General features: G+C 41.8%; 1 protein-coding gene across 2 annotated transcripts in view; it reads right to left on the bottom strand.

Annotated features, from left to right (window-relative positions):
* Positions 1 to 226: 226 nt before the first annotated feature.
* The window catches only part of PTPN11 (protein tyrosine phosphatase non-receptor type 11), a 100,376-nt gene continuing 84,905 nt past the window's right edge, over positions 227 to 15,697 (bottom strand). For both annotated transcript variants that reach the window (XM_015431574.3, XM_005572299.4), the window contains exons 14-16: positions 7,856 to 7,968; positions 5,331 to 5,432; positions 227 to 4,298 (exon numbers count right to left, since the gene is read on the bottom strand). In XM_015431574.3, coding sequence (XP_015287060.1) covers positions 5,363 to 5,432; positions 7,856 to 7,968 — 183 coding nt within the window. In that variant the 3' untranslated portion in view covers positions 227 to 4,298; positions 5,331 to 5,362. The remainder of the gene's footprint in view (positions 4,299 to 5,330; positions 5,433 to 7,855; positions 7,969 to 15,697) is intronic.

Raw genomic sequence — 15,697 nt, 5'->3', positions numbered from 1 at the left:
CTTGATTTACTCATAAGTTCTCCCAAATAGAACTCCTTATCTCCCAATGCTATTTCTATAGGAAACTCTCAATGAATTCTTGAGGAACTCATGCCTTTATTCTGTATTCCAAGTTACTCTAGGTAAGAGCTGCTAAATGTCAGTATTTTGCCAGTGTGAGAGGTGGAGTGACCAATAATCCCATTTTTTTCCCGGACATTTCTGATGAAGCAAACGACAAATGCAATCATATAAGAAAATGGTTTTATTCCTAATTTTTAGTTCCCATACAGTTTACAAATACACTTTTACTCTGATAATACAGCTTTGCAACTAGCAAAGCAGTTGCGCTAACACCCATAAATATAGGTGGGGAGACAATTAACATCCACTAATGTTTCTCTACATAAACTATTCTTTTAATGTCATTCTTTAAAAAACAGTTGCAAATAGACTACATAATATACGTGGGCAAAAAGGCAATTAAGTGAATCTCTTGAAACACTAAATGTATAATAAACAGCATATTATCAACATTTACATGATTCACATCAAAATGATGACATCCTAAAACGTATTCCTTTTAAAGGATAGATTTATCAATAAAATATTACATATCTTTTAATACTCTGGTACAATACTTCATATACTGCAGGAAAATTAATTGTAGGTCTAGTCATCAGCTTAATCAGGGATCCTTTTCCCATTAGCTTTTATTAATAAAAGAATCACAATTAGGTCATAAATAAACAGGCAAATTATTAATTACATGATTTGAGGCTTAGGATGAAAACTTGTCAAAATTAGTTTGATATACAGCAAAGTTATACAACACACTAAAATCAACTGTTCAATAGTTTTTGCCTTGTGTGAACTGCCCATAGTGAAAAAGGAACAAATTTTTAGTGATGAAAGATACAATAAACTATCTTTTGGAACTTTTCAAGAGGAAGAAGGAAAGAAGATTTCAACAAAATTAAGGGCAAATACAGATCCTAACAAAGGCATCCTGACATCAGGGAGGCCATGTGCTTGCTATATGTAAAACCTGATTCCCCCAACAACATACAGAGAACGAAAACTGCACTGGCTTTGTAGTTATGTCTACAGTCTAAGTTTCCCTTATGGACACTAAACTACAACAAAACACTTCACAATTGCAAACCTTTCCACAGCCCCCTCAATTAAAAATAACTCAAGATGTTATTAGTTCTTAAAATCCCCAATAAAATAACCTCTAAAAATAATCTTGACCATTTTCCTGGCTGTTTCCCCGAAGCAACTGGGCTCTTTAAAGAATGCACACACACCAAGAAAGTCCTACCCACGTCTTCTCCTCCCCATTTAGCTACATTTGAAAAGACCTTGGTTTCAGTGGGAGAGATGACCGTAAGTTTCAGAAGGGCCACACACTACACATGAAGCGCCTTTTAGGTTTTTTTTTTTTTTTTAAGTTATTAAGACTGTGAAATTCAGCTTTTTTTTAAAACCCCAATACCATGTGCCAGATAACTCTTTTACCCCAAAATATAAAATCCTATGCTTATAATTTTAAAATCCTCAGTGAGCTATGGAATATTGTGCATATTTAATACCTACCGGCAACCTAGAAGTAGATGGTATCCATGTGTCTGTCACACCGACTTTCCAAATAACCTCGTTCACCCATTACTGACTGCTCTGGCCCTGGGCTCTCTGACTTCCTCAGAAACCACCTCTTTGGAACTTTCATTTCCACAACTTTTTTTTAAACCTGCACCTTGAGCTTTCTCCATCATCCCAGCCTCTCGGCCTCATTCCATCTCATGTAAAGTAAACTCGTCTGAGAACCTGCGATCATCTTTTACCAAACACATCATAAGCCTTAGCAACCTAGGGACTATGATCACTCTGGCCTTGGCCTAAGTTCACATAAGAACATGACACTCTGCTGATTTCGTGGAGGGAAATCTAAATGAAATCAATCTCTTATAACAAAGCAAGCTAGCCAAGATCAGGTATTTCCATTCTGAGTATAAAAGCAACTGGTCTTAAGCAACAGGCAGAGATGTTAATGTGGAAGATACATTTGTACAATCAAACTCTTGTGTGCTGGTGAAAGACTTTACCCCCAAAGTCTAGTCAAGACAAAACCAAAGCAAAATGGAGAATGAGTCAATGTAACAATGCAATAAAAAGAACAGGATTCAAGTGTCTTGCTGCAAATACTGAACTGGAATCTTTTTCTGTACAAGTTTGACTAGAAAACAGCAGTCACCTTTCCCTAATAAGGGAATCCCTTCAGGCCACACCTGTGTTCTGAAGCAATTCAAAATTCAATGAATATTGGGGGGCAGGGGTGGGGGCTGATATATATTTTGTCAGTGAGAATGGCAGCCAAACTACCTCAGAGTCTCAAAGGACTGAGAGACCTCAGAAAGGAACTACTACCAGGGCTGGATCTAGGCCTTCCTTTTAGGAGCCAAAGTCAGAAGAATCCAAGGAGACCATAACTTCACGGCAAAGATGCCATAGCATTATTACCGTCACAAAAGTCAACCAATGATATTTTCATTGAAATATCCACACTGAATGATGATTCAACATATGAGGCAAAGAGGGATGTCTTTGGAGAAGGCACTTAAGGTAGAACATTAGCAAATCTTACTGGTTGGCTAAAACAAAAATGAGCTCGTTCAGCCTGGCTGGAGGCCTGTTAGGGCTGTTCCTTCTTAGTGTGGCCTGACTAAAAAACAGTGGCATTAAGAAAGAGTCACATTTCCCAAGTCTGGGGATGCCCAGTGGGGTTGTGCTGCTTTCAAAAGCCCTGTGTCTCTAAACACATCCATCCTCACAAGATCAGTTTTCCCAAGTGCTGGTTCCAAAAATAAGTTCAGGGCTGGCAGAAATCATTCAGGAAGCTTCCTGAAGGCCCTCTCTTCATTTCTCAGTCTCACTTTCAGCTTGTCCCAGTTACTATAAGCAGCTTTGGCTTTCCAAGGTCACTAGCAACTTCTACTTTTGCTAATATCCTTGGTTTTCCATGGCACTGGTTGTGACCCTCTATTAGACTAGTGGCCCCCCAATTAACTGCACCTCCACTTCACACCCTTTTCTTGAATCTGAGCTGGGCTTGTGACTTGTTTAGTAAGTAGAGGGCATACCCCAGCTCTCTTCTGATTAGCAAAAATCATCATCATCATCATCATCAACAGAGGGAAGTAGAAGGGACGCTGCGACAATTCTGGACTTAAGTCTTCAGAAGGCCTGGTCACTTCTGCTTTTGAGCTCTTGGGAGCTCTGAGCTGCATGTGAGAGGTCGAGCTACGCTGCCAGCCAGGCCACTGAAAGAGACTACACGGAGAAGGAGAGACTCAGGACTGCAGGCAGAGAGAGAAGCCCAGCCATCCCAGTCTCTCCGCTGACCTGCTGACCACATGAGTGGCCACCTGCAGGCTGGCAGAAGAACAGCCCAGCTGAGCCCAGCTCAGATTAAACAACAGTTGGGGGTGGGGCTTTTTAAGCCACTAAAGTTTTGGGTAACTTTGTCAGCAACATTTGACAACCAAAAACACTGGTCATTCATAGATGCCTTTTTTCTAAGTACAAGACAATTACTCAAATGCAAAGAAAATACGGCAAACGTTTTCCCACCACAATCTTCTCAGTCAACAGCCGAACTGTAATTGGTCAATGGCTGAAAAAAAAAAAAAAAACAAAAGCCACACCTCTTATCTTAATTCATAAATATCTATGATTCTTTTTCTGTGACTCTTTAATGCCAATACAAAGGTAGACCAGTCAGCTTCTGACAGTCTCAGGCACTGGCTTAATTCTCATTTAGCCAAAAACAGAAGCCATCAAAATGAATTATCCACGACTGGATACATGATGGTAAATGCAATTGTTCTCCTTTTCTAGGATGTTGTTACTTAATTTTCCCAAATCATTTCTTCTTATCATCCCCCGCAATGAGGAAAAATTAAAATTAAACTGGTTAAGGTTATAAAAAGGAAAAAAAAAAAGCCTATTACTAGAATTTGAATCCCATAATCTGCAAAATACAGCACACAATTTAACTGCTTCCTCAATTTAAAACAAATTCTATAAAATATAATGTTGTCTACACTGTAGAGATGATTTCTTCTTATCTGAGGAAATGAGTAATTGGGAAGCAGGTATTGTGGAGTTAAAATACAGTGGTCTTCAAATGGTTTTAAATTTTGCTTATCAAAAGGTAGTCAACCACAATGCAAGCCTTCCAAATCCAAATTCTGTCTTCACATAAACTTTCTTGCATCTGTTCTTGATATTTTTAGGGAGAGGGTGAAAGTCCACATCTGGGGAAGAAATAAGTTAGAGTTTTTAAGGAACATATATCTAAAAACTTAACAAAGCATTAGGTGATTTTAAGGTAGACTTAAAGCTTTTAACTACACTACCCATTGAAGTGGAATTTCGACATGAAATACTGACACTGAGTTTCTACTTTTTTTTTTTTTTTTTTTTTTGAGATGGAGTTTCACTCTTGTGGCCCAGGTTGGAGTGCAATGGCGCGATCTTGGCTCACTATAACCTCCGCCTCTCCTGCTTCAGCCTCCCGAGTAGCTGGGATTACAGGCATGCGCCACCATGCCCAGCTAATTTTCTATTTTTAGTAGAGACGGGCTTGTCTCTACTATTTTAGTTGGTCAGGCTGGTCTCGAACTCCTGACCTCAGGTGATCCACCCACCTCAGCCTCCCAAAGTGCTGGGATTACAGGCGTTAGCCACCATGCCCAGATAAGTTTCTAATTTATCATTAAAACATGCATCACATACTTGGCTCACACTTAAAAAAGGTAATTGATAGGGAGGCGACGTATGGCAGAGATGAATTTCCAGCAGCAGAGCTGGAAGGGATGTAGGTGACCCAGTCAGAGGCCAGGTGGTCTAGCACCCCATGCCACACAGCTGGTCAGAAGCTGACTGAAATGAGAACTCAGGCTTCCTGACTTCCAGCCACCCAGTGCTGAGTCCCAGTGATTCCCAGATACCTACAGATCATCCCCCAGCACAGCCTGGGTTAACCAACTCTAATAAAAATTGCAGGAACAGTGATACCTGCACTCTACCACCAGTATCAGCCATTTCTCTGGAATAAGTGCTAGCCTTGCCTCATGCAGAATTAATTCTGTATTTGATTTTAATGTTTAATGAACTCTAAACTAAAACCATCTTGGAAAAAGAAGTATAGGGAGAGGAAAAAGGAACCTGGTTTGTAAAACTCAATTATGGTACACTTTGCTAAAACATTCCCAAATTGCTTGCCTGCTTAAAAATACTGCCAATTATATAAACAATTAACCAATAGAGCGCTTGCATTTAAATACCTATTTCTGTGCTGAAGTTTTGGCAGGTTTTCTCATCTGAAACTTTTCTGCTGTTGCATCAGGCCCACGTTTTCATAGACTCTAGCACTGTCTTCTCTCATTCTGGAGAGAAAAGAAAAAGAAAGACATTTACAAAAATGTAGACCATGCTGTTTAAGCTCACATGATATTTATAAAACACATACTACATTCTTTGGGCACCAGATATGGTACAGACACAGTTCCTGTGCCTAGGACCTGATACTCCCAGGGAGAGAAGACACAGCCATACAGCAATATAATTACAGAAGCAGAAGTGAAATAAGGTGGGGTGCGGTGGCTCACGCCTATAATCCCAGAACTTTGGGAGGCCAAGGCGGGTGGATCAAGAGGTCAGGAGTTCGAAACCAGCCTGGCCAATATGGTGAAACCCCGTCTCTACTAAAAATACAAAAATTATCCGGGTGTCGTGGTGCACACCTGTAGTCCCAGCTGCTTGGGAGGCTGAGGCAGAAGAATCTCTTGAACTTGGGAGGTGGAGGTTACAGTGAGCCAAGATCGTGCCACTGCACTCCAGCCTGGGCGACAGAGTGAGACTCCACCTCAAAAAAACAACAGAAGTATAATAAAAGCCTCGAGTCCTGATGTTCCCTGGTGTCTGGCAGAAAGCAGGTTGTTTTAAGGAGGGCTGTAGGATGAGGCATTTGAATCACACTGTAAAGAATGGTTGGAAACACACACATAGAACAAATCCTATTAATTTCCAGTAGAGGGATGTGAACAGGCAAAAGATCCAAGAAGGGAAAATACAGGAGCAGGCAGACAGTGATGACAGATCTATTTAGCCCCAGCTCAGGTTATGTGAAGGGCAATGGGTGGTTTAGGGCCTAGGACGGAGGACCAAAGCATCAAGATCCTAGACTCCTTTCTGCTGAGCAGGGAGGTGACATCAGAGCAGTCCAGGAGAGTGAGGAACCCAGCAGTTGTGGGTGCCAGGCTGAGAGGGGCCAGTGTATCCCAGATATGAACCCTACAAGGGGGATGACGGGAACGAAAGGCAGACAGGCTGTCTGTCACAGGCATGCCACTGGTACTGAGGGAATCATGACAGCTGATTCGGTCATGCCAACAGGAGGGAAAAGCTTTCCGGCAAGGACTCAGAACCCTGGCATTCCAGTTCCATTGAAAATTATTGCAGAGAGCAATTTAAAATATCAATTTTCCCAGGCAGTCCACTGGGAAAGAAAAGAAAAAAGGCAGAAAGAACTGGCAACTTGTAGGAGAAAATACCTCTGCTGTATAATTTCATTTCAATGTTAAATAGAAAGCAAATGTTAACACAAACCTCATATATGCCACCTAAAACATTTATATAGAATATTAAAATCTGCAGGGGCTTAAAAATCCACATCAGAAGCAAACAGAGAGAAGATTCTTAGGGAAAAATAAAAGGTATATGTTATGCTAACAAGTGACTTTTGAATATATAGAAAAATAATAACTTATAATTGCTATTCATATAATCAATTTAACAAATGCTTTCCTACTGTGTTTTAAATAAGGAGTCAGGAAGGTTTTTCTGCGAAGGACCTGAGAGTCAGTATTTTAGGCTCTATGTGCCATACGTCGTCTCTGTCACATATTATTCTTCGGGCTTTGTTTTGTTATTGGGTCTTTGTTTTGTGTTGTTTCATTTTACAACCCTTTAAAATCATTCACAGACTATACTGTAACAGGCCATGGCCCAGATCTGGGCTTGCGAGCTATAGTTTGCTGACCCCTGGTTTAAACATCCAAAGTAGATTTCTGTTGACTAGTGGCAAATGAGTGGATCATGGCTGGGCTGACACATTAGTGGTCAATTTATTTACTTTTATTTTGCAAAGAGCCTTAACACATCGTTAAGACATATGACCTTCCTTTGTAACAATCCCCAGCCCATCAAAAGAAAAAGTAGATTCTTCTTGGAGAACCACCACTTGATATACTTAAAATCCCATAGAATCCTAGTTAGCATAGCAATCAGCCTTCAGTTTAGGAATTTTTTTTTTTTTTTTAGACAGAGGTTCACTCTATAGCCCAGGCTGGAGTGCAGTGGCATGATCTCGGCTCACTGCAACATCCGTTTCCTGCGTTCAAGCGATTCTCCTGCGTCGGTCTCCCGAGTAGCTGGGATTACAGACATGTGCCACCATGCCCAGCTAATTTTTGTATTTTTAGTAGAGACAGACTTTCACCATGTTGGCCAGGCTGGTCTCAAACTCCTGGCTTCAAAGTGATCCACCCACCTCGGCCTCCCAAAGCGCTGGGATTACAGGCGTAAGCCACCGTACCTGGCCAGCTTAGGAAAATTAAAACATGGTTGAGATAGCATTAACACAATCCATAGATATTACCAGTCAGAGACACACTAACAGTGAGGCAACAGGAACGTGCACCAGTGAAAGGCATGTGCTACAAACTTATGTTTTTTTGTTGTTTTTGTTTTTTAAACCTTTTTAAACCGCCATGACCAGGTAAAAAGAATTTCCTTCAGTACTACTTACTCTGCACAGGGTGGCGTTGGAGTACAAGGCGGGAGGGGGCTCTGATCTCCACTCGTCTGGTCCGCTAGAGAATACTTAATATTTGTATATTCATGCCCTTTCCTCTTGCTTTTCTGAAATTTAGAAGAGTGCACATGTGAGGGACAATGGATATTTTAAGGGGATAAAAAAGCAAAAAAGGTATTTTGCCCAAAAAAAGAAAAAAGAGAGAGAAAGAAAAAAAAATTGATAGACAGGTTGAGAATACTGATAACATTGACTAAACTGTTAGGGGATTCACCTTCTCAAGGTAAATATACAGTAGGAGTGAAAAGTACTTTTGAACCACAGACTTTGAAAGCACAGCATCACTCATTAACAATTTACTGTACCGAACCAAATCTCCCTGTTTCTAAGAGAGAATTCACACTTTCTTTGCGACATTAGCATCTAATCATTTCATAGTTCATGTGAAACACATTTCATGGTTTTTCAGGTAAACAGCTGGGAAAGGAACTCCGAAAATAAAATCACCCCAACTAGAAATGGCACACAAGAATGAAAGATGGTAGCACTCTTATCAGAAACAATAACACACTTCATTGTATCTCCCCTCGCCCCTGGAAAAAACTCTGGCACCTTTTTTGTTTGTTTGGAGACAGAGTCTTGCTCTGTTGTTCAGGCTAGAGTGCAGTGGCATGATCTCGGCTCACCGCAACCTCTGCCTCCTCTGGGGTTCAAGCGATTTTCATGCCTCAGCTTCCTGAGTAGCTGGGATTACAGATGCCCACCACCATGCCCGGCTAACTTTTTGTTAAAATTTTAGTAGAGATAGGGCTTTACCATGTTAGACAGGCTGGTCTTGAACTCCTGAGCTCAGATGATCCACCTGCCTCAGCCTCCCAAAGTGCTAGGATTACAGGCATGAACCACCACACCCGACCCACCTTTAAAACTTCATTTTTGGTTCTGATGATACCCTGGGGGGAAAAAGGCAAAGAAAACCGGCAGTCATGCAGTCTCATCTCGGATGTGGAGTGAACTATATTTGGTAGGACATCTAGTTAGATGGTTTATCACCCTTTTCTACTCCTATAGGCACCGGGAAACAGCCAACTCTGGAAATCTAATCCATCAGATGAGCATCATTATCTAATGTTGACTTCACTATAGGATTGCCCTTAGGGTAGCCGTATCAAATACTAATGTGCAAGCGTTTAAGCCAGGCCTGGTGGCACAAGCCTATAGTCCCAGCTACTCAGAAGGCTGAGGCAGGAGCATTGCTTGAGCCTAGGAATTGAAGGCTGCAGTAAGCTATGATCACACCATTTCACTCCAGCCTGGGCAACAGAGCGAGACCCATCTCTAAAAAAAAAAAAATAGGGCTGGGCACAGTGGCTTATGCCTGTAATCCCAGCACTTTGGGAGGCCAAAGTAGAAGGATCACTTGAGGTCAAGAGTTCGAGACCAGCCTGGTCAACATGGCAAAACCCTGTCTCTACTAAAAATACAAAAATTAGCTGGGTGTGGTGGCACACACCTGTAATTCCAGCTACTCAGGAGGCTGAGGCATGAGAATCACTTGAACCTGGGAGGCGGAGGTTGCAGTGAGCCAGATCAGGCCACTGCACTGCAGCCTGGGTGACGGAGTGAGACTGTCTCAAAAAATAAAAATAAAAAATAATTTTTTGCCTAATACTATTTGCCTCTGTTAAAGTAGCCAAACCAATTTATTAACTGATAAAGCAGTCAGTAAGAACTTATAGTGCAGGGAAGAAGTTGCAAAACAGACATCCAAAGCAAAAATGTTTTGTTTGGTTTATATACTATTTTGATTTTTTGAACAGCCATTTTCTTAAAACAAAGACTTGCAAATAACCATTTCTGAATAGCAGTCGTAAACGTTTAGCACTGAAAAATCTTTGCTTATATAAGAAACAATTCTTAGAAAGATAAAATATAATTCAAAATTAAATATTAAATGGAAGAATTGGCAAGAACTTTTGTTTGGTTTTTTTGTTGTTGTTGTTTTTGAGATGGTCTCGCTCTGTCACCCAGGCTGGAGTACAGTGGTGTGATCTGGGCTCACTGTAGCCTCTGCCTCTCAGGTTCAAGCAATTCTTTGCCTCAGCCTCCCAAGTAGCTGGCATTACAGGTGTGCACCACAACACCTGGCTTATTTTTGTATTTTCAGTAGAGATAGGGTTTCATCATGTTGGCCAGGCTGGTCTCAAATTCCTGGCCTCAAGTGATCTGCCTGCCTCGGCCTCCCAAAGTGTTGGGGTTACAGGTGTGAGCCACCACACATGGCCCTTTTTTTTTTTAAGAGACAGGGTCTCACTCTGTCACCCAGGCTAGAGCACAGTGGTCTAATCATAGCTCACTGCAGCCTCAAACTCCTGGGCTCAAGCAATCCTCCCACCTCAGCCTCCCAATAGCTGGTACTACAGGAACATGCCACATTCAGCCAAATCTTTTTTTTACTTTTTGTGGAGAGGGGGTCTCATTATGTTGCCCAGACTGGTCTCGAACTCTTGGCCTCAAGTGATATTTCTGCCTCAGCCTCCCAAAGTGCTGGGTTTACAGGCATGAGCCACCATGCCCTGCTAGCAGAGATCATTATTTTAAAACTTACCTGCCAGGCACTGTGACTCGTACGTGTAATCTCAGCACTTTGAGAGGCCAAGGCAGGTGATCACTTGAGGTCAGGAGTTCAAGACAAGCCTGGCCAACATGGTGACACTCCATCTCTACTAAAAATACAAAACTTAGCCGGGTGTGGTGGCGCACACCTGTAGGGGCTGAAGCACCGGAATCACTTGAACCTGGGAGATGGAGATTGCAGTGAGCCAAGATACCACTGCACTCCAGCCTGGGTGACAGAGTGAGACTCCCTCTCAAAAAATAATAATAAAATATTTTTTAAAAAATAAATAAAACTTATCCTGAGGTTTAAAAATCTCAACTCACTTTTTAAAATAAAAATTTTAAATCTATAATAAATAGGAACTGAAGAGTAAAACTGCTTTTTTACTCAATTTTTTTAAAAAGTAACTTTTAAAAACACATGACATGAGATCTACCCTCTTAAGAAACTGTTAGATGTGCAGTATTGTTAACTATATACCCACTGCTGTATAGAAGATCCCTGAAGTTTTTTGTCTTATATTACTGAAACTCTATACCCATTTAACAGTTAATCCCTATTCCCCCCTCTACTCAATACTTCCTTGAAAATAAAAATCAGTATTTCTATTAATACATAAAGTGATTACAACAGAATTTTCTAGTGTGGAATAATTCGTATAAATGAAACAGGAATTACTTCAATGACTCAAAGGAATCCAAGGAAAAGCATTAAAATGTTGGAACTTGGGCCAGGCATGGTGGCTCATGCCTGTAATCCTAGCACTTTGGGAAGCCGAAGTGGGCGGATCATGAGGTCAGGAGATCGAGACCATCTGGGCTAATACGGTGAAACCCCATCTGTACTGAAAATACACAAAATTAGCCGGGCGCATGGTGGCACGCGCCTGTAGTCCCAGCTACTCGGAGGCTGAGGCAGAAGAATCCCTTGAACCTGGAAGACAGAGCTTGCAGTGAGCTGAGATTACGCCACTGCACTCCAGCCTGTGCAACAGAGCAAGACTCTGTCTCAAAAAAAAAACAAGAAAAAAAAAATGTTGGAACTTTTTAGCTTCTGTAGAAGACCAAGAAATAAAACTGACTCACAAATCAGATGGGCTCGTCTCAGTACTGTGACAGCACAGGCTGTGTGATAGATCAAGAGAAATTCTCAGGGAATAGGGATTGTTTTGTTTTGATTTGTGTTTGTGGAGTAGAGGGTAATGTGTTTCTGAGGCCTAGAAAATCATTTGAAATTGATCTATCTCCACCCAAATTCAATGTCACAGCACAGTAACCAAAGCCTTCTGCAATGTTCATAATAAATCCTATGGCCTTGCCAACTGACACACAACCAAGATTGAGAGAAGGGATCGATCACAAGACTCCGAAATCATCTGGTATTAAGTATCTTTCCATGTGAAGTAACTGATTACACTCATAAACCTTAAATTACAAAAAATCAAAGGCCAAGAGCAGGAAGAGAGGGTAAAATGAAAACACTTGCCTTGGTTACAGAGCAGCCTAGACTACTTGTCCAGTGCACTCTGGGTTCACATTTGAAGACTACAAACACCACGATTCCTTCCACTATCCAATCATGAAATCTTGCTGGTTTTACTTCGCTCTGTGCTGTCAGTCCCACCCACTCTGACCAAACCATGACGGATTCTCACGTGCAGCGCTGCAGCAGCTCCTCCCTGGCCCCTGCAGCTGCTCAAGCCTGGAGCCCACCCATTCTTCACCCTCAAGCCAGAGTCCTCTTTCAAAATGAGGGTCTCTTTTTTTTTTTTTTTTTTTTGAGACGAAGTCTCACTCTGTCACCCAGGCTGGAATGCATTGGCACAATCTTGGCTCACCGCAGTCTCTGCCTCCTGGGTTCAAGTGATTCTCATGCCTCAGCCTCTCAAGTAGCTGGGACCACAGGCATGAGCCACCATGCCCAGCTAATTTTTGTAATTTTGGTAGAGACAGGGTTTCACCATGTTGCCCAGGCTAGTCTCAAACTCTTGGTCTCAAGTGATCCACCTACTTCAGCCTCCCAAAATGCTGGGATTACAGGTGTGAGTCACCACACCTGGCCTAAAATGAGGATCTTTTTATGCCATTCTCTTGCTTCAGACTCCTCAATGACTTCCATTTCCCTCCAAATAAAGTCTAAAATCTGTAATATGCCTATAAGCCCCACCTCTCCCTCCAAACAAAAAATCTGGTCTCAGCTTACTTTTCTAATCCCCCCATCACACTCCACATTGTACCCCAACTCCTTCTATTCCAACCATGCTGGATTTATTTCCATTTCAGGAACACGACTACTTAAATATTGCCAGTGCCTGGCACAGTACAACCTACTTTAATTAATGCAGGAATGAATGAACAAGTATGAAAAAAACAAGGAAATGAAGGGAGCTGTGTGAAGAAACAATAGGGCACATGGGGGCACAGTCTCATGTTAATTCAAATTTTACATCTGGTAAAACTTCAGTTCCATGAGGCAACAACCATGGCTATCTTCTTCACTGTTACAACCTCAGCATCTAATCAATGTCTGCAACAGAAAAGGCACTCAAATACTTCTCAAAGGAATGACAGACACCAAACAAAAAGAAAGTGTTTAATAAAATACGAGCAGCTGAATATCAAGTGCCACACAAGGCCAGTTTAAATCTTGCTCATTTAATGTTGCAACAACTGAAATTCAGCCTGTGCAACCCCATTTCTATTCCAGCTCTGCTATCATGGAATTTTTTTTTTTTTTTTTTTTTTTTTTTGAGAGAGAGTCTCGCTCTGTCGCCCAGGCTGGAGTGCAGTGGCACAATCTCAGCTCACTGCAACCTCTGCCTCCCAGGTTCAAGTGATTCTCATGCCTCAGCCGCCATAGTATCTGGGATTACAGGTATATGCCACCACGCCTGGCGAATTTTTGTAATTTTGTAGAGACGGGTTTTTACCATGTTGGCCAGGCTGGTCTCAAACTCCTGACCTCAGGTGATCTGCCCGCCTCAGCCTCCCAAAATGCCAGGATTATAGGCCTGACCCATTACAGAATTTTTAAAATAATTTCCGTCCTTCAGTATGATTCACTCAGAGAGAACACTGTTCCGATCTCTGCGTGTGAAGTGTAGAGATGCTCCCTGTGTGGTGTGTATTTCATTCAAAGAAGAAGTGCCTAGTTGGCAAATACAGTTCTCACAGGGGTAGAGTTAGTAATTCTGAAACTACTTTACACCTATACCAGGGTTGAACAAATGAGTAGATAGGTTGGTGATAATGAGACTGGGGTTTTTCCCTGTTAGAGAAAGAAGTCACAAATAAGCAAAAGGAAGGCAAGAATGAGCCCTGCAGCAATGGATTAGAGTCTGAGACATCAGTATGAACTCATGTTTAGCTTAATATATATACAGATGGCCAGATACAGAAAACAATGATAGATAGATGTGAATCCATGGATTCATATACAGCCATATGTTTTCTAGCTCTATCTGCTGAGAGGGCCTAGAAGCAGCAATGAGCATACCCAACACCCAGACTAGTTTCTAAACCCCAGAGTCTAAAGTAAAAGGAACCAGGGCTCCATAGAAATGGATGATTCTAGGGCTGTGGCAGGGAACAACAGAAGAGGAGCCTGGAACATCTTTTGTAACGCCAAAGTAGAGAAGCACTCAGAAACAAGAGGGTGGGGACATGTCAAAAGACACAGGAGCCAATCTGAAGAACCTCCCAGTGACCAAAGCTGTAACAATTTGAGCAAGAAAAATAGATTATAACCCAAGGTATAAAATAAATATACATGCGTCTCTATCAATATAAATAATGGAAAAAAACAAATGGAGAGAAGGAACAAATCTTTCTTACAAAGGGACTCTAAATAAGTTATGTAGAAACCAGTCATTCCAGTTTCAATTAAGCTCCAAGAGATGGAGCTTTATTTCCTTCCTCTTGAGTATGGTCTGAACTAAACAACTTTCTTCCAAAGAATTGAACAGGGAAAGGGGAAAAGAGTATAGGCAGTCCCCAACTTCATGATGGTTTGCCTTATGGTTTTTTTTTTTACTTTATGATGGTGCAAAAGCAATACAACCCTTCTGTTTTTCATTCTGAGTACAGTACTCAACATATTACATGAGATACACAACACTTTATTATAAAATAGGCTTTACATGTAGGCTAATGTGTCCTGAGTACATTTAAGGCAGGCTAGGCTAAGCTGTGATGTTTAGTAGGTTAGGTGCATTAAATGTATTTTTGACTTATGATATTTTCAATTTATGATGCGCTTATCAGGCTGTAATCCCATCATAAGTTAAGGAGGATTTGTAATTATACAGTGAGAAAAATCTGGCAGATACTAACTAAACCAACAGACAAGTTCAACATCACCAGGCCATGTTGATAACATTTACCTCCAAGTGATGAGAACACTTAACAATATACCTCTGTGGTATTCTTCCCAAAACTCCATTACTCAAGTCTAATCATGAGAAAACATAAGATTAACACAAGTTGAGGGATATCCTACAAGATATGTGACCAGTACTCTTAAAAATCGTCAAGGTCGCCGGGCATGGTGGCTCACACCTGTAATCCCAGCACTTTGGGAAGCCAAGGCGGGCAGATCACAAGGTCAGGAGATCGAGACCATCCTGACTAACATGGTGAGACCCCCGCCTCTACTAAAAATACAAAAAATTGGCCGGGCGCGGTGGCTCAAGCCTGTAATCCCAGCACTTTGGGAGGCCGAGACGGGCGGATCACGAGGTCAGGAGATCGAGACCATCCTGGCTAACACAATGAAACCCCGTCTCCACTAAAAATACAAAAAAATTAGCCAGGCGTGGTGGCGGCGCCTGTAGTCCCAGCTACTCGGGAGGCTGAGGCAGGAGAATGGCGGGAACCCGGGAGGCGGAGCTTGCAGTGAGCCGAGATCGCACCACTGCACTCCAGCCTGGGCGACAGAGCGAGACTCCGCCTCAAAAAAAAAAAAAAAAAAAAATACAAAAAATTAGCCAGACGTGGTGGCGGGTGCCTGTAGTCCCAGCTACTCGGGAGGCTGAGGCAGGAGAACCTCGTGAACCCAGGAGGCAGGGCTTGTAGTGAGCTGAGATCATGTCACTGCACTCCAGCCTAGGCAACAGAATGAGACTCCATCTCAAAAAAAAAAAAAAAGAAATCATCAAGGTCATGAAAAACAAGGAAAGCCTAAGAAGCTGTCATAGATTGGAGAAGACTACAGAGACA

This window comes from Macaca fascicularis, chromosome 11 (genome assembly GCF_037993035.2).
Source record: "Macaca fascicularis isolate 582-1 chromosome 11, T2T-MFA8v1.1".
NCBI classification, from domain to species: domain Eukaryota; kingdom Metazoa; phylum Chordata; class Mammalia; order Primates; family Cercopithecidae; genus Macaca; species Macaca fascicularis.
Note: the sequence above shows the minus strand (reverse complement) of the source record. Positions and strands in the feature narration are given on the sequence as shown.